The sequence below is a fragment of the Leptosomus discolor genome, chromosome 7 (genome assembly GCF_034619465.1).
Source record: "Leptosomus discolor isolate bLepDis1 chromosome 7, bLepDis1.hap2, whole genome shotgun sequence".
NCBI classification, from domain to species: domain Eukaryota; kingdom Metazoa; phylum Chordata; class Aves; order Leptosomiformes; family Leptosomidae; genus Leptosomus; species Leptosomus discolor.
In genome coordinates, this window is record NC_141397.1 from 13347608 (window position 1) to 13371040 (window position 23433).

The 23433-nt window shown below is 36.6% G+C and overlaps 1 protein-coding gene across 1 annotated transcript in view; it reads left to right on the forward strand.

Annotated features, from left to right (window-relative positions):
• PLCL2 (phospholipase C like 2) overlaps positions 1 to 23433 on the forward strand; it is a 102747-nt gene that overhangs the window by 41651 nt on the left and 37663 nt on the right. The window contains exons 2-3 of the mRNA XM_086467871.1: positions 12135 to 14621; positions 19181 to 19384. Of these exons, the coding sequence (XP_086323997.1) occupies positions 12135 to 14621; positions 19181 to 19384 (2691 nt within the window). The remainder of the gene's footprint in view (positions 1 to 12134; positions 14622 to 19180; positions 19385 to 23433) is intronic.

Sequence of the window (23433 nt, forward strand, 5' to 3'; positions counted from 1 at the left end):
TGAACATTTATATAAATTTAAAATCTAAAGAGCGTATGCCTTGCTTATTGTTTGTTGGCTTAGGATAAACAAATACTTTATACTGTTTGTTTTTTGTAGTCTCTCACATGTCTTTCTGTTACAGACATCTTGTATTAAATATTTATAGTTCACTGTTCTTTTCTAAGAGCTTGTAAGTGTTATGAATAATTAAAGAACAGAGTTAAGGGGGAAGAAGGGCATTGAGATAGCATTCAGAATGAGGATTTCCTATAATTGTTTGACGACTGTAAATTACATCTGAAAATCAACAAGAAAAACATACTAGAAGCAGCAGTATGTGGTTAGCAGAGGTACTTGGGTTCATGTCTTCTCTGACTGGGTGATTGCTGAGCGATGGTAATCCAAATAATTTTTGTCTCATTCATAAGAATTGTACTTCTTAAACAGTTAATTACTACTGTTTAATTTTCATCGCCATCTACGTAATGAGGCTGAAATGGCAACTCAAAGAAGTATTTGCAAGATAATCTTTGTTTAGCAAATAGTAAGTTTTAAAAAGTTCCAACTTTTGTACTTCATTTCATACTGAATTATGTACATGAACTTTTCATGGCATTGAAGAGTTAATATTGGTAATGGTCACTCTTCTACTTGACAAAAAGTAACTTACTTCAAACTACAAAAGCAGAACAATTCAGCTTGTGAAGTTCCATCTCTTTAATCTTTAGGGTTATCTTATGAAATTTACTAGTCCAATTACCATTAGTCAAACAGCAGATCTGAAGACACCGTTCATCAGTCACTGAAATGAAGCAAATCAGTTGATGAATAGAAAGCTGCTGGGCAGAAATAATATTAATTTTTAGAATAAAAGAAAATTCTACATTTTATTCCTCTTAAGCCTGAACGTTTTACTCGGATAAAATGACCTTTAGGTGATAATTTTACTTCTGTGTTGTTCCTGGAAGACACTCAGTGAGAGGAAAAGACACAAAAAGACACCGTGAATTTTCCGAAAGAGCAGATGACATTTGGATTGAAATTTGGACAAAATAAATGAATGGGCAGTACAGGTAGAAATTAGCATTTTGCAACATCAGTGAAAGTGAAATTCCGTGATTTAGACATAACCTTGTGCTGAGAGGTTGAGTGGGATGACCTGTATGGATGTGTGAAAAAGGTCAGTCCTTTGAATTATATAACACATCCACGGTCAATCTGCTGCTCATTCCTTGGGAGCAAAAGTTGTTTGACAGTTAAGGGAATATCATGTAGACTACGTATCACACTAGAGGAGAAGCAATATACTTTTTCTGCTTTCTGACTAAATTAGTCATTTATAACAAACACAATGACTTTCACTTGTTGGCTGCATTTGCAGCATTGAAAAATAAGAATTATTGCCTGCATGGAGCAAGGTGTCCTCTTCCATATTACTATTTTTTTAGTATTCAAATTTATGTAACTTCAGTTGCATCATGGAGTACGTACCTGTGATGGCACCCTAAGATGCACACCTTACAAGCTTGTTTTTGTCAGGTGGTTTGTCCTCCTGTCTCCCTTAGCTCTGGGTGACATGCAGAACATAGGAATGTTGGTATTCGTAAAATGCAACTTAATACAGTTGATTGCAGGAGGGCTTGGGCACCCCAACTGTCACTGAAAATAACTTCCCTCTTGTCATTGAAAATGTCCTTCAGTATGATCCCTCAGAATGATTCGTTACTTGTCTTCTGCAATTCTACCATTTTAATCATACAAAAGTGTGAAATATACCATGTAGACACAAATACATACAATTATGTTACTTTTAATAATTAAAACTTAAGTTCTTCAGAAGTAGTTTAATTTGCTAGGAAAGCTGTAGAGTTAGGTTCGTGAACTGATTCTCAAAGGTAGCAATTGAGAGGCTAGTACATTAACAGTTTTCCTGTTTTGTGAGTAGAGAGCTGCCGCTTCCATCTTTGTGTTTCAAAACACCTTTAATGAGTCTTGCTTTTTTTGCACCATTGTCAAGTTTTTCAAAGCCTCATTTAATTTTACGTTGCTTGTTTGGAAGTAATGTAGAAACAGCAGTCTTTAACTTACGATCAACACATTGTGTTTGCACAAATGTGCACAGAAATTGCCTTGTGGGTTGTGAATTAGATAGGATAGTGTGTGGGCCTGCTAGGTAGGAAACTTGGTAAAATAAAACCCCAAACACAACAAAACCAACCTATATGTCTGTGGGAAACTTTGGAAAAACTGCTGAGAAGGCTCTACCAAGAGGAGAGGGTAGGGAGGGTTGAGCCAGTGCTCACACTCGCCTCTTGCTGGTCCTATGTTGGCTTCTCTTTCCTCTCTGATGCTGAAGAGGAGCAGCACAGGGAGAGGTGAAGCAGCTTTCTGCAGAGCCTGTGCTGCATCTGAAATTACAAAAATCTTAAATGGCAGTTATTGTGTGATCTTTATAAGTCACCCACATGCTGTATTTTTGCTTAAAACTGTGAAGCCTGACAGCTGTGTTACGGAAGTTACTTACTTTGCCAATTCAGTCAAATTGTTGTTTATGCCTGAAATGAGAAATGGAAAAATGCTGTGCTTTCTACCAGTGGAACTGACTTGCAGCTATGAATACTTGAAAAAAATTTGAGATTCAGCTTCAGAATTATTGCTATAGTATTCTGTGTATTAAATCTTGTCGATAGGTTTTGATGAAAATGTGCATGAAAGTGTATCTTAGCTATAACATTTGGGTATTTAAAACATTATTGAAGAACTGAAAATGCTCAGTGTTTAAATAATTGTGCCTGGGTGCAGAAAGAGCACCTTGCTGGTTTTAAGGATAACAGCAGAGACATAGAGGCTTCTTCACTCCTGAGTGGTACTGAAACCTGTTGGGCCAACTTGCTTGTTTGAATCCTCCAGTGCCTTCATCTACAGTGTCAGCTTTGTCACCTTCAGTTATTCTTCAAGCGAAAAGCATGTATAACTGTTATTCCTTTTTCTGATCATCGATGGCTGAAAAAATAAATGCTTATAATAAACATCGGTTTCTCTATAGTAGTTAAAATGGTCTGTTTGTCATAGTTTAGATACAATTTCTTAGTGCATGAGAAATTAGGAGTCTAAAATACTTGCTACTTAGTTATCTAGGGTTATTACTCTTTTCCCATCGTCAAGTATTTTTTAACAACTTTCTGTCAATGCAATTTCCTTGTTTTAAGTAACTGCTGGTTTTCATAAATAATTATTGTAGTTCATATGAATGTGCTTAAAATACTACTTTTTTGGATCTGAAATACACATGTTTTGCTTTTATCAAGTTTGTGAAAACCGGATACTTCTTTTCCTCCAGTGGAAATGCTACCCAGAAGCCTGAACTGTAACTGACTCAGTAAAATTAAAAACTTATACATTCATGCCAAGCATAACTCAGGCTTTTGCTCTCTCAGTGCTTGCAGCAGTCTGAGTAGTTTCCTTAGATGCTTCTTACTTATTTTCTTTTGAGATTAGACTTTTCTTTTTTCCACTGCTCATTTCTATTGTATATTAACCCCTGAAACCAAATGCCCCTTTATTTTAGTATCATAAATATACAGATCTACTTACACATGAAAGAATGCCTCAGTGGTGTTTGAAAGTAATTTTTGCTATTGTATTTTAGTATCCAAATATAATATTATCAAGTTATCTCATTATGTGTTTTGCTTTATAAACGTAACCTTGTTTCTGTAAGTTACAGTAGTTGCTGCTAGAAGGCAAGTGTACTTGGCAGCATGAAACTGCAGAATGGAGAAGTCTTAGTTAATATAGAATTCAAAATTTAGGTCAAATCAAACATAGTGTAAATAGTTACAACTCCTTTATTTTCAGCAGAGGAAGCAGTATCAGATTGTTTACTTTCTTTTGAAAAATATATGGAATGAATTTATGTGTGCTGAATATGAATATGGTGAAATGAATATGGCTGAATGTGGTGAAATACCACTATGATTTAATGTTTTGTTTTTAAAAACCTAATTAATTGATCATTGATTTTTTTAGTTCTCTTTGTAAAACTTACCAGTATGACTTGCAAACACTAACAGCGAGGAATATAATAGAGCTAATGTTTTGAGACAGGAAATGTGTTCGTGCTGCTTTAGCAAGTTTTAGCATTGGAGTTAGGACATTCTCTTACCTTGCTCAGCTTGTGTCAGCTTTAAGAGCTGAGTGAGAGGGAGCTAGCAGCAGCAAGCCTGTGGATGTCTTGGGCATCTTGGTGGAAAAAGCATCTGCCTCGTAGCAGAGCTTCACAGAAAGCTCCACGGCAACATACTGCGAGAGCATTTGTATGTTGAAGAACCTAAGGATACTTAAGACAACAACATATTAAAAAAAATCAGTTTCTTTACTCTTGGTAAACTGATCAAATGACTAAATAAGCTTTTCTGTAAGAAGTTTTACTAAAAAGGTCTTAGTCTAGACTTTATTTGCAAAACCATATCCTGTTATTTCCCTGCTCATCACAGTCACAGTCTTTAAGTTAAATTGCCTGCTGTAAAAGCAACAAGGACAACACAAGCTACCATTTTTCTCTGCACTTTCTAGTAGCTAGTGTAGTAGTGATCTCTCATATAATATACTCAGAAATTTTTTGGTGTCCTGTTTCCTTGAAGTGAGGTGGAACAACATGAGCCAAAGGAGCCCTGAGAACCTAAATTCTGTTATTTTATGGTGTTGGTAGTTCTTTCTTACACTTTGCCTTTATGTTTATGAAATGCCAATATGCTCATGAAATTGTTAATGTACATTCTGTGAGGTGGACCAAGATGACAGATTTTGTTTTCCCTAATGATGTAAAGTTCTTTTGTCAGGACATGTAGGATCTGATTTCAAAAGAACAGTTTCAACTGCATTGATTTTAATAGAATTAATTTCTTGATAAAAAGGAGTGATTCTGTTCTCCCATTTTTAGTTAATTCCCTGTTTCTAGTGGTTATTTTGAACCAGCTCTGATACTTACCCAATCATGTGGCAAATTGTTTCTTTCTACTAAAATTTCAGAAAACTAATTCAACAAAAAAGAGATTTTTTCATTTCTTGAGGTAGTGAGGTAAATGAAGCTACTGTGTGTTAGAGAGGTGCTAACGCAGACCTGAGGAGCTGAGGTAGGCAGAAGGGAGATGCAGCTGGGGCAAGAGGAAGAGACAGTTTGAAGAGGGAATTGGTTTAGCTGTATCATGAACCACATAATTAGCTGATCTGAAATAATATAAGTAATTTTTGTTTGTATATTGAACTAAGACTTGCCCTTATGTCCATATTCCTTTAATAACAGAGTTCCCTTAGTAAAATAAGATTTAAAAAAAAGAAAGAATTGTTACTTGTGCAGCTTAACTTTGTATTTTTCTTTCCTCCTCACTGTTACTTACGATGTTGTGTAACTGGGTCTGACTGGGGTCAACCCACCACATACTGAAAAAATATCTTTCTCCTCAAAGATTTCTGCAAACAGCAGATATGCTATGACTACCGGTTTGGAAATATATTTAAATGCTGAGCTCCAATGTAGTGATTCAGGACGTGTGGGAGGCCCTGTGTTTTCCAAATAGCTGATGTTTTGTCTCCCCTCAAATGCCTATTATTTCAGTTGAGGACTCTTTACTTTGTCTTAGATACAACTGCTCAGTGCTGTGTACTGTTAAACAGTTCCATTCAGAAACTGTTGTACATGGTGTGATTTAATATGTGCAATTTCTGCAGTGTTTGGGATTCTGTCAGCTGAACTGCTAATTACTTGGAGAGCTTTTTCTTGTTTTGATTTTCACATGCTCTGCAAGCCTTGGACAGCTGTGTTAAAGCATTATAAAGAGAATGCTTTTTAGTGAATTTGGGTCACTGTGTTAGTAAGAATCTCCTAGTAATGGCAACTTAAAAGGCACTGACTAGGAAGAACATAGATACTTGGCTGGAGGAGAGAGGCTGAGTGGTGGCTGTCAGCAGATTCTTCTGCTGAGTTGTTGATTCCAGGAGAATTAGGCTGAGAGAGAGTGCACCAAGGGTGTAGACCTCCTGCCTTCGAGGGCATGGCTCCTAATGGTGGAATGGCTTTCCTGTCCCACCTTCTCTCCTCTTTCCCTCCTGCTTTCTTCCATTTCCCTGCCCTCTTCTGAAGAAGACTGTCACTGTGCCTTTAATTGCATGTAACTTTTGAAATTAATGTTAAATTTTGTGTAACAAAGATGAAATGTTGCTGATTTTCTGATTTTAGTTACCTGTTATTTTCCTTCCTTTTTTCTACTGATTCTTTCACACAAAAACTTGCTTAGCTTCTTCTGTAATGCTTCATATTATGTTCTGGAATGAGCTGGCAGCTGTATGTAGGCAGCCTATACATAATATTTAATACCTTTTTGTGTGTTTGCAAAAATAAGTGGTCCTGTTTATTATTGCTGTAGCAGTTACAGGTATTTTTAAAAGAAAACACTAAATATTTTTGCAATGAAAATATTTATGAGGAGAAGGATAATATGATATTAATGTTGCATTTGTGACTCATTTGCTGTATGTCTTCATTTATATCTCTAAAAGCACAGGTGAAACCTTGGAAAAGAACAAATCACAGATATTACTGTATTTTTATTAAAATGCATGGAGAAATGGAATGTTTTAAAATACTGCCTTGAAAATCTATGTTTTTTTCCTTTGAATAGACCTAACTATATATAGACATACCTGAAGGCTTTCTTAAGTATAATAAAAATCTATAAAATTCAGGGGTTTTGTTTTGTGGAGTTATGAAGAAAAATGCTTATGTATCATAATTAAATTAAAGCTTCAAATTTTTTTTTGTAACTAACCACTTCCTGAAATAGGCTTATGTTATACATCATGTTGTTAAGCTAGGTGATTTTGCAATTGCTGCTGAATTGCATTTGGTGAAGACAGGCAGTTTTCATACTCGAATTGGCTACTTAAGTATCACATGCACTATAAAAGTAATCAATGAGTTGTATAGTGTCAGAAGAGTAGTTCACTGTATGTTCATCATAAAGATCATTAGAGTGTCCTCATCATGAAGTAGTGAATTGTATTGCAACTGTTGATGTACATTAAATTACTTCTAAAACAGCTTTTATGCTATGTGACTAATAATAGTGTGATTTAAAAAAAAAAAAATTAACCAAAGTATGGCCTGTGTTCTCACCTACTCACCAGTAATTGTTCAGGGTATTGCCACAACATTGACTCTCAGATTCACCAACATATCACTTAATTGAGAGCTTAGGTGTGTGTGAATTTCTTCACATATTGTCAAAGCTTAGTCATTTACAATCAGAAAGCCTGCAGTGAGGTTCTGGGGTTGACGGGAGATGTCTTATGGTCTGTTTTTTATATAGTTGCTTTGTTGGCAGAGCACTTGCCTACGCATTGAGTGTCTTGGCTCTAGTCCTTCTGCCTGGAGATCTTCAAACACACAGCTCCTCGTGTGCTAGCCACATGCTCTTAACACTAGGGTGGAGCTGCCTTCCACGCTTCTGATGAACCTCTGGTACATAAACCTGAATGGGGATTTTGTACGGTTAGAGCATAAACAAGAAGCAGCAGGATCTGTCACCTGGGGATGTGGGTGTTGCTCCGAGAGGGCAAAATTCAGTGTTCAGGTCCCTGCTGCATGGACTATTTGTATGTTTTGCACTCAGGGTCACCAAGTGAAATGTTTGTGGAGTGATGCCATCAGGGACTTTCACTTCCCAGATGAGTGATCTAAAAATGTGTCATTCTGCCACTTCCTCTTGTTACCTTTGTCTTTTCTTTGTAAAGTCTTCTCTCTCAAAAAGAGCACTGTAACAGGCTAAATGCAGATTAGAGCCCTTAATCTTCAAATCCCAGTTAGTGTAACTACCGCATCAAAGCTGCAGGTGGCTGCTTTAGCCGTGGAGAGAGGTGGGCTCACAGACACCCGTCTCCGAAGTTTGCACTGGTGACTGTAAGGACCATTCTTTGTTGGCTGATGGAAGGACTGTCCTGCCCAGTGCTCTGGTTGCACCCCCTCGCCTTCCGCCTTGGGCTGTAAGTTTCTTCCCAAAGTGTTCTAGATTCCGCTGTACCTAACAGTACCTAAACTTCTTGTTAACTCTGTGACTGAATGTTTTTTGAAGTACTTCTTTTCCCATGATGTCTTCAGAGGCATGGTTTATTTGAGCGTTTACAGGTCATAAAGTTCACTCTCTGCATCCTTTCCTTTAGTAGATGGCTTTAAACCTTTCACTATTCATAGTTTCCTCTATTATCCTGACCTGTTACATTATCAAAGCTTTGTTTGAATTCCACTATCAGTACCCATGGTTATTGGAACTGCTCTTTAAGTAATTTTATCATAAAGTTGCATATTTTAAAAGCTTTGCTGTTCAGGAATGATGTGCATATCTCTCAGCGTCTGATTCAAGATTCTTTGTTGTCTCCGGAATTCTGTTTTGTAGACAGCGCTGTCTAAGTCACACAACCGTTTCTTTGTCTGTACCTTGAGAAGAATTAAAAAAAAAGTTATTGTGGAGATACTCTTCGCTGTTTGCTCTTTTAAGCTGTTTTCTCCAGCTGTCTCTGTCTCTTAAGTGCCATAGATGTCAGCTGGGATTATTTCTGGTTTTTAAATTGCTAGATACTTTGTTTTCTGTTTCTCTGAACTCCTGGATAAACTAAATTCTTTGTATTGTCTCTTGCAGCAGGTATTAGCAAAGTTTCACAACATTTTTATCTGTGGTCAGGTCTCTTTCTCAAAACTTCTTGCAGGTGACCTTGGATATGGCACACATGTTTTAGAAAATGTCTTGATGAGGTGGTCATTTGAGTTTCAATGGTAAAGTCTTCTGAAGAACAGGCAGTCGTCAGGGGAAGTCCTGAGTTATGATGACAGTAACTGTTATAATTTGAAGATTGACATTGTCTTCATGGTGTGAGAGATCCTAGAATGACTCTGAAAGTTGTTTCAGCACAAAAATTGTAGCTTCTGCTGTGGCCAGAATTATGCATCTGCACTGTAGAGCCAGTCTCACTTAGAGCATCTTGAACGGCATCAAGAACACTGTAAGTCTCATGAATGCCGAGAAGTCACTCCTCTGTTCATTCAGATACAGAAGAGTTTTCTGATGCACCGGTCTTTTTGTTTCAAGACAGACTTAAGGCCATGAGAGACCTGACCCAGTTCATGAATGCCAGTCCACTTTCAGGATGAAATCCTCTACATCATGTAACAGAATATATGTGTCTCCTTCTTCATGCCAGACTATATCTCTGAGGCTCATAAACCTGTTTCATACAGTTTGTGCACACTCTATGCAATTACGTTCTCAGCCTATGACTGAGTTTCTCTACTGTTTCTTTTCAGACAGGTGGATAGTTCAGATAGGCAGATAATTCTGGCCAGTGTGGTTGGGAAAATATTTTTTAAATTATTCTGTTTATGCAGGTTGATTGTGACTGCTGTGTCTCTGTCAGGATGGGGACTCGCACAGGCAGTCTGGTAGCTCAGGATCATCGATCTCTGGAGAAGCAAAAAACTTAGAAAGGAAGGGTGTTCTGGAGCTCAGAGCTGTGAGAAACTCATGAGTGCTTTGGAATTTGCCTTCACGGTCATCACATTCAGACAGTGATGTCTGCCACCAGCAGGCTTTATATGAATAAGCCAAGTGGTAAGATTGCTTTACCCTGCAGAAATGCAGAATACTGTTGAACTGGCTTTAAATTCATCTGGCAGTGTCAATAGTCTTGCAGGTGGTAGATTGAATAATTCCTCTGATCTGCATGTGTGAACTCCAATTCAGTCTTTAGGTAACTAAAGCTGGGAATGGTGTTGCCTCGAAATTGACCTAATTACATCAGATGGCATCAAGAAATGGCAGATTTTTTTTTCTCCCTTGTCATTCAGTGTCTTAGATCAGCCACAATCCTGATCATAGAGAAGGGCATAGAGCTTTCTTCTGTTTGGTTAATACTGATGATGGTCAGGCAAGGTAACACTTCCCAGGCCCTGACAGTTCTGGTGTCAGGAGGTTGCCTGTCAGCTGACTCTCACTGGAGAGTTCAAGAAATATATTCTTTTCCTAGATCTGTGACCGAGAAACCTGGAACATTAAGGAGTTTCAGCATGTTTCATTCTAAGCTCTAAAATACTGGAGAGGAATGTCATTGCCCATGTCTGTGGGACTGTCCCTTGCAACTTTTTCAGGTCAGAAGAAATAGATAGGTAGCCAGACAAGAAGCTAGGCTTAAAGCAGAACAAAAGTCTTTGGAAACAAAAATAATATTTGTAATTTATTATTTTTTTTAATTAAGAAAATGTGTTTTTGTTTGAAAGCAATGCTTATGCCAAAACTACATATAATGAGATTCCAAGAGTCACCCTGTGCGGTATCCATTGCAGGTGTTTGATCTGGAGTTAGAAATGAAACAGTCCTCTGTAGAGTTATTAGCTTATACTGGTCTCTTGAGAACTTGCATAAAGCAAATTCTGCTGTCATTAAAGGTGCAAGAATCGTATGGTTGATTAATTTTCTCAAACATGGAACAGCAAATATTAAGTCTGCTTACTTTACTAATCATTGTTTTCAATGAAGGGCTTTTTGGATGCTTATAAATTAAATTACAAAACCAGAATTCTGAATTTTTAATTTAATGAAATTAAACATACAGCGTATATGCCCTGAACTGGAAATGTATTCTGTAATGGATGTGTTTTATTTGAACATCTGTTCAGTTTAGCAATCGTTAATTTCCCTCTCCTTTCTGCTGTATAAGCAATGCTGATTGGCAGTGGAACATACTTCCAATGGAAAACTCTTTGAGGGAAAAATCGACATTCGTTTTGGATGAAGTTGGAAAAGTAGTTTTTTGAGCTGTGCTGGAATAGAAGAAGAACACTTATAAATAGAGCATCTAACATAAAAAGATTATTTCCTGGAAATATTATTTTAGACTAAAAGCTTATCAGGACATGTGGCGCTTTTGGAAAAAACAAAATACAGCATTTTTTCAATCTCAGAGAATGCATATAACGAAAGCACACAGGTTTCTTAAATTCAGTTCTTTCATGGAATTGATTGTACTTAAGTCATCTGTTACTGATTTATTTGCACTTGTTTGAATTAATGCAAACAGCAAATAGAGGTAGCTAAATGACACTGTTTTTTCTTTCTTTTTTTTCTTTTTTTTTTTTTTTAAATGGCTTATATATCCAGTTTTCTGCCCAAGCTTTCTCTAAACTAAGACCTCTGGGTTATTTCATTATTTTAGAAGCAAAGGTGCATCACTTTTGCTTCCCTTCCTGACCAGGTCTTGCGTTTTCCATTCAAGTTCTTTCTAATGGTACGCAGCTTTTTTGGAACCAGTTGAACTTTAATCCTCTCAAACAGTTCCCTCCTGAGTCACTGTCATATTTCCTGAAACTTAGAACTTGCAGTCAATTGTGTCTGCTCCAGTCGCTTGTGTTTGAGTGTAGCTTCTTAAGACTAACATGGATGTTTTCCTAGTGTAGGGGAGGGATGCATGTGTTAGTGCTCTGGGCAGTCTGTGGGAAGAACACGGATGGGTGCAGTAGAGAAGGGAGCTATGTGTAATGAGTCCTGTTAACTTCTTGTGTGCTTAGATTAGGACCATGTCCCATGGATTTTATGTAGTTAATTGTGTATTAATGTTTCCTTGGTGTTCATGAGGACCCTGTCAGCATGGTATTAAAGCATTATATTCTGTACTGCCAAAATGCAGCAAGTATCTGTAGGACTGTATAAGGACTCAGAGGAAAGGTTACTTCCTACTGCCTTGGTTGTAGAACCTGTTATCTCTGTAAGTAGGTTATTACTGATAAAATAAAATGCATGTATTCAGCAATATTATTTCATTAGCATTCAAAACTTGCTTTGTTTAATTTTGTGTACATATAAAATATTAAAAATAATACAAAACCCCCTGGAACATTACTTATATAGGCAAGAACAAATATAAAGCCCATATTAGTATTTTCATTTGTGATGATTCCAATAGGAATTTCCATCTTACTCATCATTGCACCGGTGCTGGCACTTTTTGAACTACTTTATGAACTTTCAGCTTTAAGTTGAAACCTATTTCAATGTTGAGCAAAATTGTACTGATACATGTTTTCTTTTTCCCCCCTCCTTGTTTACCAGGATGGTACGAAACAAAAGCGAGAACGGAAAAAGACTGTGTCATTTAGCAGTATGCCAACTGAGAAGAAGATCAGCAGTGCAAGTGACTGTATAAACGCGATGGTTGAAGGCTCTGAGCTCAAAAAGATTCGATCCAACTCTAGGGTGTATCACCGATATTTTCTTTTAGATGCAGATATGCAGTCTCTACGCTGGGAACCTTCAAAAAAGGATTCTGACAAAGCAAAGATTGATATTAAATCAATCAAAGAAGTAAGAACAGGTAAAAATACAGATATTTTTCGCAGCAATGGAATATATGACCAGATATCAGAAGACTGTGCATTTTCAATTATATATGGAGAAAACTATGAGTCACTAGATCTTGTTGCTAACTCAGCAGACATTGCAAATATTTGGGTTACTGGCTTAAGATACCTGATTTCTTATGGAAAACATACTCTAGATATGATAGAAAGTACTCAAGATAATATGCGGACTTCATGGCTTTCACAAATGTTCAGTGAATCCGATGTAGATAATTTGGGACATATACCACTGTGTAGTGCTGTACAGTTTATAAAAGACTTAAATCCTGGTTTAAAAACGAATAAAATTGAACTAAAATTCAAGGAGTTACATAGATCCAAGGAAAAAAGTGGTACTGAAGTAACAAAAGAAGAGTTTATTGAAGTTTTTCATGAGCTTTGTACCAGACCTGAAATCTATTTCCTGTTGGTTCAGTTTTCAAGCAATAAAGAATTCCTAGATACCAAGGACCTTATGATGTTTTTAGAAGCAGAACAGGGAATGGCACATGTTACAGAAGAAATAAGCCTTGAAATTATTCAGAAATATGAGCCAGCCAAAGAGGGCCAGGAAAAGGGTTGTCTTTCTATAGATGGGTTTACGAATTACCTTACTTCACCAGACTGCCACATATTTGATCCAGAACATAAAAAAGTTTGTCAAGATATGAAACAACCTTTATCTCATTATTTTATAAATTCATCTCATAATACATACTTGATAGAGGATCAGTTTCGAGGGCCTTCTGACATCACAGGTTACATTCGTGCTCTTAAAATGGGTTGTCGAAGTGTTGAACTGGATGTATGGGATGGTCCGGATAATGAGCCTGTGATTTACACAGGGCATACAATGACGTCACAGATTGTCTTCCGTAGTGTGATTGACATTATTAACAAGTATGCATTTTTTGCTTCAGAATACCCTCTTATTTTGTGTTTAGAAAATCATTGTTCTATTAAGCAACAGAAAGTGATGGTACAACATATGAAGAAAATTTTGGGGGACAAACTACATACACAGTCTCCAAACATTGAAGAGTCTTATCTTCCATCACCAGAATCACTTAAAGGGAAAATACTAATTAAAGCAAAGAAACTTTCCTCTAATTGTTCTGGACTAGAGGGAGATGTTACAGATGAAGATGAAGGAGCAGAAATGTCACAGAGAGTGGGGAAAGAAGGGGTAGAACAGCAAAATTCGATGACGGGGAAACGATTTCAGCTCTGCAAAGAACTTTCTGAGTTGGTAAGCATATGTAAATCAGTTCAGTTCAAAGAGTTTCAAGTTTCATTTCAGCTCCAGAAGTACTGGGAAGTGTGCTCGTTTAATGAAGTGCTTGCTAGCAAATATGCCAATGAAAACCCAGGAGACTTTGTAAATTACAACAAGCGTTTTCTTGCAAGAGTTTTCCCCAGTCCTATGAGGATTGATTCTAGTAATATGAATCCCCAGGACTTTTGGAAATGTGGTTGTCAGATAGTAGCAATGAACTTTCAAACACCTGGCTTAATGATGGATCTTAACATTGGTTGGTTTCGACAGAATGGAAACTGTGGCTACGTCCTTCGTCCTGCTATCATGAGAGAGGAAGTATCCTTCTTTAGTGCAAATACGAAAGACACCGTGCCTGGAGTTTCACCTCAGCTGCTTCATATTAAAATCATTAGTGGGCAAAACTTTCCCAAACCCAAAGGATCAGGTGCCAAAGGTGATGTTGTGGATCCTTATGTCTATGTCGAAATACATGGAATCCCTGCTGACTGTGCAGAGCAAAGGACGAAAACTATGCATCAGAATGGGGATAATCCCATTTTTGATGAAAGCTTTGAATTTCAAATAAATTTACCAGAACTAGCTATGGTGCGTTTTGTAGTGCTGGATGATGATTACATTGGGGATGAGTTTATCGGGCAATACACTATTCCCTTTGAGTGTCTACAGACTGGTTATCGGCATGTTCCTCTGCAGTCTTTAACTGGTGAAATTTTAGCACATGCTTCCTTGTTTGTGCATGTGGCTATTACTAATCGAAGGGGTGGTGGGAAACCTCATAAGCGGGGCCTCTCTGTGAGAAAGGGCAAGAAATCAAGGGAATATGCTTCTATGAGAACATTATGGATTAAAACAATAGATGAAGTGTTCAAGAATGCTCTCCAACCTATTCGGGATGCCACGGATTTGAGAGAAAATATGCAGGTACAGTTTTTACAATGAATTTATTGGTTCTTATGTGTATTTTTATATTATGATGCAAATGGAATATATGTTTTTAGGAGTCATGCTGCATTTTGTAAGTCAAGTTATTAAAGTCTAATGCTGAACAGTTTTAAAAAATGGATTATGTCAAATCAGCCTTTTAGGTGATACTGGCTTCTGAGGTGACCTTGGATACATACATGTATTTTGTTGAACATGAACTGGAAATGTGACTCCAGTGTTAGAACTAAAGCCTGTTCACTCATGTTATGTCTTTGAAGGAATGTTAGATACACACTAGAGGAATGTATTGGCAGTATTTTATTTTCAGAAAATTAAGTTAAACAGAAATGCGTGAGGAAAATAGAGTTGATAGAAACAGGAGACTTTACTCCTTTTTAGAAAACAACTTCTTATACCTGAAGTATGTTTAGCATAGTTTCACTGAGGTTTGGGTTTTAGCTCATTCCCAAATAGAAGACAGTACTTTCAGAAAGACCATTTGCTTTCCATGACTCTTCCTAGCAGCAATAAGTTAGAAATACATGGAATTAGCACTAAGGTATTAGAAGGACATCCTCTAGAAGAAATTACCTTACCTTAAAGGTCACATATAGTAAACACATTGAATTTCGGGAAAAAGTACAGGCTGAGGTGCTTATTTTTGTGGAAGCCAAGAGATCCCACTTCAAAAATGCGTTGTTTGGAAATTCCAATAAAGATTCCAGGTAGGTACATAAACCCTTGTAGACATAGATTAAAGTGAGTTGTATAGTTGTGTTTTATTTAGTAAAGCTTTTAACTACCTGTAAACTTCTGATAGAATACTAGTAGTGATCAATAAAATTAAGCATTGTCATTTCAAATGAAGTGACCTATTAAATCCTCTTACTCCTGTGTAATGTTAAGGGGAAATGGATTAAAGGAAGTGTCTGAGGCTTGATTCTGGATTTTAAAGGCACATCAGTGTAGATAAATTTTCATCATGAATAATCTTATATTGAAGAGATTTTAATAGTAATACAGTTTTAAAACTATTTTTTCTTATGTGTTATGAAGCTCTCCCATTCCATTTGGTATACAAAATTGCTATACTAAAAGATTATTAAAAAAATACAAGGATGATATTTTGACTCAAGTGTTTCACATTATGGGCTATGTATAAAGTGAACTTTACCTGCAGTTAACCTATTGAAGGCTAGAATTCTGTCATATAAAGGATTTTGAGATACCTTTCAAGGAAGAGCTGAACCTAAGATTTGAGGAGACAGTGAAAACATGCAGTTTTTGTAGCTACTTCAAACTCTTTACAGTTCATGCTGCAGTATTTTCCAGAATGGATATAGTTGAAAACAGGCTCTCCAGTGTGGTTTCTTTGAACATGAGATATTAAAAGGTATTTTATGCATTTTATTCTGTCAGTTTGAAAGTTGTGCTATCAACTAAATTCATCGTTATCATCTCTCAAAATGCTATCAAGAAGGTATTTTAGGTACATGAGGGAATATTAGTCTTGCATAGCTTTACTGACAGATTATATAATGTGCACAATTTAAACTGCCTAACTAAGGTTTTACAGCTAATAAAAGTAAATAAACCACTCAAATATCAGCTTATGTCAGGGAATGTGGGATTTGTTTAATTTCTGTATCACTGAAATTTTGTATTATCATAGAATCATTTAGGTTGGAAAAGACCTTTAAGATCATTGAGTCCAACCGTGAACTTAGCACTGCCAAACCATGTCCCTAAGCACCACATCTAAATGACCTTTAGACATATTAAGGCATGATGACTCATCCACTTCCCTGGGCAGCTTGTTCCAATGCTTCACAACCCTTTTGGTGAAGAAATTTTTCCTAATATCCAATTAAACCTCCCCTGGTGCAACTTGAGGCAACTTTCTTTGGTCCTATGGCTTGTTACTTGGGAGAAGTGACCGACCCCTACCTCACTACAACCTCCTTTCAGGTAGTTGTAGAGAGCAATAAGGTCTCCCCTCAGCCTCCTTTTTCTCCGGACTAAACAACCCCAGTTCCCTCAGCCGCTCCTCACAAGACCTGTTCTCCAGCCCCTTCACCAGCTTCATTGCTCTTCTCTGGACACGCTCCAGCACCTCAATGTCTTTTTTGTAATGAGGGGCCCAAAACTGCACACACTATTTGAAGTGTGGCCTCACCAGTGCCGAGTACAGGGGCACGATCACTTCCTTGCTCCTGCTGGCCACACGATTTCTGATACAGGCCAAGATGCTGTTGGCCTTGGCCACCTGGGCACACTGCTGGCTCATGTTCAGCCGGCTGTTGACCAACACCCCCAGGCCCTTTTCTGCCAGGCAGCTTTCCAGCCACTCTTCCCCAAGCCTGTAGCGCTGCATGGGGTTGTTGTGACCCAAGGGCAGGACCTGGCACTTGGCCGTGTTAAACCTCATACAATTGGCCTCAGCCCATCGACCCAGCCTGTCCAGATCCCTCTGCAGAGCCTTCCTACCGTCCAGGAGATCAACACTCCCGCCCAGCTTGGTGTCATCTGCACTCGATTGAATGCTGAGGTGCACTCGATCCCTTCATCCAGATCATTGATAAAGATATTAAACAGAACTGGCCCCAGTACTGAGCCCTGGGGAACACCACGTGTGACCAGCCACCAACAGGATTGGATTCCATTCACCACAGCTCTTTATAAATAATATTTAATTAAAATGTATGATTATATATAATTATATATAGTAATATAATGTACAATATAATATGTAATATAAAAATAATGTTATAAATTGTTACAGGTTTTATGATACAGAAATAATGTTCCCACAAGCCAGATTATAAAAAGCAGAGTTGTTTGGTTTTTTTAATATAAGGCGGATGAAAAGAAAAAAGAAAGTGTGCAGCAGTGAGTTTAATGGTTTCTCTAAATCTGTATACAAATGGCTAGCATTTTTCTTCCTTGTTAGCTACTACATTACTGTGACAAAAGCTGATGTCATAACTTCTTGTTACATATTGATCACTGATAAAAGTATAACATGAGTGATTAAACTGCATGTGACGTTGCATGTTTAAATCACTTGACAGTATGAGGGATAGTCTCTGGATATAGGGTTGGAAGTCCAAAGGCAGGAGTTACAGCGTAGTTCTGTCCTGCCTGCCGTTAGTTAATATGTATGTCCCCTGGGTCCTCATTAACCTCTCTGTAAAATTCTTGTTCATAATGGCTTACCCATGATGTTTATCTCAAACAAAATCTGTTTGAATGGACTTCCCAATGTCTGTCTTTTCAACTATGTATTTATTGTGTCATTAAGGTGTAGTCCAGTTAATAAAAGTAGTTTCTGTTTTCTGGACATCTACTGGTGCTACTAAACATTTACTTAAGAGTTGAAGTGCACTGTAAGTGACTGTAGGAGATGCAATTTAGTATTCACATAATTTTACATGAATATGCTTTATATATGTATTTTGAAGTCTACTTCAGGTGTTTTGTCTCATAAAAGGTCAGCAAAATATTTCACATTTGATTCGTGTTTGCATTAAGGTTGGCATTATCTCACTCTAAGAAATCTGTCCACAAATGATGTTTTAATCAAACCACTTTCTACCGTGCCAGCAAGATGGAAAATGGTTTTGATTAAAATAAAAATCTGTCATATGCCCTGCTTGGGTAAGACGTGAGAGAAAGGAGCATTGAGCACATTTGTAACTTAAATATACCGTATTTTTGTTTTTGTTTCCTACAGGAACACAAACTCCAGACCTGCCATAGATCACCAGCTCCCACTTGGTATAAAAATCTTAAATTCATTACAGTGCTGAGAATATTCCTATCATGGAATTTCAGTTACTACTTGGAGTCACACTGTATTTCTAACACTAGAAATTGTCTTCAAGTTTAAATATATGGTTTTATATTCTACCATATTGGATATAAAATACAACTGTAATAAATTTTAGGGAAAGGCACAAAATTGGTATTTATATTAAAGTACCTTAAAAATTCACTTAAGTGTGATTCTGTGATAGGATTGACATCGGTAGTGGAGTGCAGGGTTTGTGAATCACATCAAATGGGAGCCAGCAGATCCACAGCATGTCTGGACTATAGTTCAGGTATGTTTAAAGTTATAAATGGGCTGAATTCCTCCTTCCACTTCCCTTTGCTTATTTAAGACATTCAGCATACAAATTGTATTTTGTTTCACTTGATGGCATTAAAAAAATTATTTTGAAATGTCTTTTAGAATTTTTCAAAATATATAACCAGTCTGTTTTAGTATTTAAATGCGTGGTTAATTTTAATAGTGATAGAGACCAGACATACTTGTTCTGAATAGATTTTTTTTTTTTTTCCCCTGTGGCAAGTATTGAATTCTGTTTGCATTTTTAACATTTTTGGTAAAATATATGTGTAATATTGGTTGCTTTGGAAAACTGCCAGTTCTTCAGGGAAAAGCTGTGGTAATTCCACATTGTAGCTCAACTATAACAGTGAAGTATTTTATCCTGAAAGACTTGAAAATTCATATTTAACTGTAAAGGAAACTCTTTCTTTCCTTTTTGCAGAATGCAGTAGTTTCATTCAAAGAATTATGTGGCCTCTCTCCTGTAGCAAATCTTATGCAGTGCATTTTGGCAGTGTCTATGCGCTTGGTTGGGCCTGATAATACACCCTTGGTAGTACTGAATCTCAATGATCAGTATCCGACTATGGAGCTCCAAGGGATTGTTCCAGAGGTCTTGAAAAAGATTGTAACAGCATATGACATGGTGAGTAGTCCTTTGTGGTTATTTTATATAGCGCTTGAAAGACTTCCTTTTTATAGTATATTTTTATAATATACCATGCCAGTTTTGAAAGGTCATTTTAACCTGTGACTTCCTATTTCATATTTCATTACATGTGCTTGAAAGTCATTCCCATGAACGTACAGCAACTGATGTTTTCGTATTGAGTAAAACATAGAGATTAATACACTGCCTGCATATATGTGTTTGTGCACTTCAGAAGGCGAAGTGGTTATAATCAAGAGGATTTAACATGAAGAGGATGTATTAATTTACCTGTTTTCCATTAACTTGAAACCTTTTGCATATCTTTAAACCTCTTCCATTAATTTGCTGCTTTACATTTTCCAGTTTGTGGACCTTGATTTCTTTTAGCTTTGACTCCACATAGAATAGGAGAACGTCAGTAACTATAACTAGGGATTGTAGTTTGATAAGCAAATTCTACACATGCTTTTTCAATTTCTTTTGCTATATCTTTCTTACGGATCTCATTTGATTGGGCATTTTTACATCTGTAAGCAGCTCTAATGTTAACTTCGGCCCTTATACTTCAGTAAATATGTAAATTGTGTCTTTAGATACTGGAAATTAAGAAAGGAGAAATATCTAATACACTGAAAAATACTGATTTACATCTGCCTTGCATTAATTTGAAGTACGGGAAAAAAAGATCCAGACGAGTGTGATTTGAAATGTCCTCCTTACTTCCACTGAAGTAATTGGCACAGAGTAATTGAGCTTTCATTTATTTATTTATTTAATGATTTCTTTAATTTGATGTATCATCTGGCAATAAGTAAATGTTTCTAGGATAATTTTGCGTTAAGTTTGTGGGCTAAAATGAGAAACCTCACTTGGTGGGATCAAGTCACTGTTTTAAAAATAGGTCTTGCTATTTAAAGAAAGAAAATGAAGGAAAAGAAGCCAGTAGCCCAGTTTCATATGTATCTTTTAAATTGCTTTCTCAAGAAAAAGTAGCTTTAGAATAATGCTATACCAAAGTCCAAAAAGCACTCACTGGTAATTAGGAATTTAGGTAGGGTTTATGTAATTCAGTGGTGATGTAAACACAACAGAATTTGTTTGGAATGGTAGCACAGTTAGAAGAAGATAGTGGTATGTTCTCTTAGTGGTAGCTTATAGGAAATCACTATGATTAGGATGCAAACAAGCTTGATTGTTGGGATTACACCTGTAACATGTACGTAATGAAGTTCTGTCTGGTTGATGGAGATGTCTCTACCTGCAGTTTGTTCTGATGTGACGATGCTGCTTGTTAGTTGTTAAGCTATTCCAGATACTTAAAATCTTTTTGTAAGTCTGGATTAAATTTTTTGTTTGAATGTCACTTAGAGGTGACTCGTGACTCCAGAAATCTTTACAATCCAAGTTTGGTTTGCTCTTTGTTTCTCAAGGACTTTTTTTTCCCCCTCGCATCCTGTAGTGAACACATGATTTGAATATTTGTGTACATCAGAAATCTATACTCTATTTTCATATGTAAGAAAAATAGAATATTTATTTAGTGGCATGTTCAAAGCATTTTTCCATCTCCTGTTCCCTAAAGGGTAAAGGCTTAATTTCAAACAAAGACAAAGAGTGTGATAGTGCTTCTAGCTCTAAATTACATTGAAGATAAGTAAAAATTGAGATTATTTTTGTCAAAAAAACAAAATTAAAATAATGTGATATGTTTCAATTTGTGAAACTTTGGTCTTGCCAATACTGTGTCCGGTTTGACAAAAGGTTTTAAGCAATTAAAATCTGTAGGGTATACTGGAAAATGAAGTCAGCCATGGGACCCATGCTGTTAGCTCTTACTTCTGGAAATTTCTCATACTTGTGAAACAGTGGGAGACATCCATACTATCCTTTCCTTCAAAGTGAAGCTATTTAGCTCATGTATTGATGTTTGCTATAGTGGCAGATGTTTATAGTCTGATACTATCATAGATAGTATTCTTTTTGGGTGTTTTTGGAGTAAATTAGTATAGTGAGCCCTCAACATAAGGGCATCTCAATGGTTGATTTTTGGCTTGGGGATTTTTTTGACATGAATAATTAACAGGTGGGTGTAAAATTCAGCTTAATAATGAGAAGCGTCATCCAGAATTAAAGAAAGGGTAGATGTACTGTCAAAGTAATGATTGCTTACTTGTCTTATTTTCTGCTGGCTTAGGCCTCAATATAGGTCAAAATTATATGACTACATTCTTCCGTATGTCAAGTACTGTAAGTATGAAATCATGTTGGTGACAGAGATTGTGTTAAATGTTTATTAAATAAACCTTGGTTAGTAGCATAAATGCATAGGCTGTCATTATCTTATGTGCATTCTCAATGTGGCACATGTAATGATATTCTCAGAGTACTGCTGTGTCAGGGTCACGGTGTTTTTGGCTAATGAAGGGATTCTAATTTGTTAGAAATACTCTCTTTTTTGTAAAATGATAATAAACATAGAAAGCAATATTCAGTCAAGATTCTTAATTATTCAGAGTTTGTTTACATTAGGAGCGCTTAAAGGACTCATCGTTGCTCTGTAAAGTGAGAAAGGATGGAAGACCATTACAGTGGGACAGTCAGTCCACACTGAAATAATTACAAAAGAGTACAGTACTGCAGGGGCACGTGGAAAGGTGAGAATACCTTCAGCGTAGCCCAGGTACATATATTTTTTAAAGAAACAATGAGGCAAATGATAATAAGTTAATTATTATATCACTAGATACTTGGGGTTTTTACAAGTAAAGAAATAGCATGTAATGCTTTCTAAAATTGTCAGGATTCACTACTACATTAATGGAAGAGCTGTAAGTGATAAAGGTTAGTACTATTCGTGGGTTAAAATATTATATTTTTGAATTTAATGAGTAATTCGTCACCAGCATTATTGGAACTAGTTTACCCAGGAAATAAAAGGATCTTTTGCTTTTATGCATGTTATAGGAGCTGGGGTGTCTTTTCAGAATAATGGAAAACGGATATATCTAGGAATTTTTGAGAAAGACAGAAGTTTGTTGTGTATTTTTCTCTAGCTTCTCCGTGCCCCTGAGTATTTTTCACCCTAACATATTTTCAGTGTTTAACAATGTTTTATTTTTCCCTCTTATTCATGAACTTCAGCTTCCTTTATGTGATACTTCAGCATGCACTCTGTTGGTGTCATCACACCCATCACTGATCAGTGCTGCAGACTGAAGCTTGGAGTTAAGGCAAGTGCCTCTTCCACACCATTGCATGTTTTTTTAAAAAAATGTCTTACAACCTTTAAGATAAACAGTAAGTAAACCTTCAAAAGTTATGCTATGGCAAGAGAAAAAAAAAATTACCTCGTCCTAAGTCTGCAGCATTTTCAGTGATGAGTATAATAGCACTGCAAAGATATGCTAGAGGATCATACAAATGAAGCCAGATATTGTTGAGAGCTTGGCTGTCTCTATCTGCCCTTAGTGGAGGATGAAGTGTCCTATCTCATGAAGATAAGGCTTTCTGAACTCTGCAAGCAGATGTTTACTTCTAAGAGGGAAGCTAGCACAGAAAAGGCAGAGAACTGTACCTGTGTAAAAGAAGATAAAGCAATGCTGCTACAATAATTAGGACTAAATGTTAGTAGGACTAATTAGATAATGCTGCTAGATCAATTTTTTCACAATTTCTGTGGTGTTTGTTTTTTTAATATTGAGGTTATGTAGTAATTCAAAATATCTGCAGACTACAGTATAGGAGGACTGTATTTGATTCAAACAAAATAAAATAAGATGAATAGATTTTGTATATGCACCCTAGGGATAAGCTTGAGAGCAGGGCTGTGTTTATTGGTGGTGGGGGTTGTGAAATAATGAAAATGAGAGATATTAAAATACAGCAAAGCTACTAAACTGGAAAACAGTATATGATTGGTGATTAGTAGCTCTATAGTAAGTTTAAATCTACAACAATAAATTGTTGGCTCATTTCAACTACTGACTCGGTCACGTGGAAGTTAACTTCATGTTATGGAGTTGCAGATTTGGCTGATGACATAA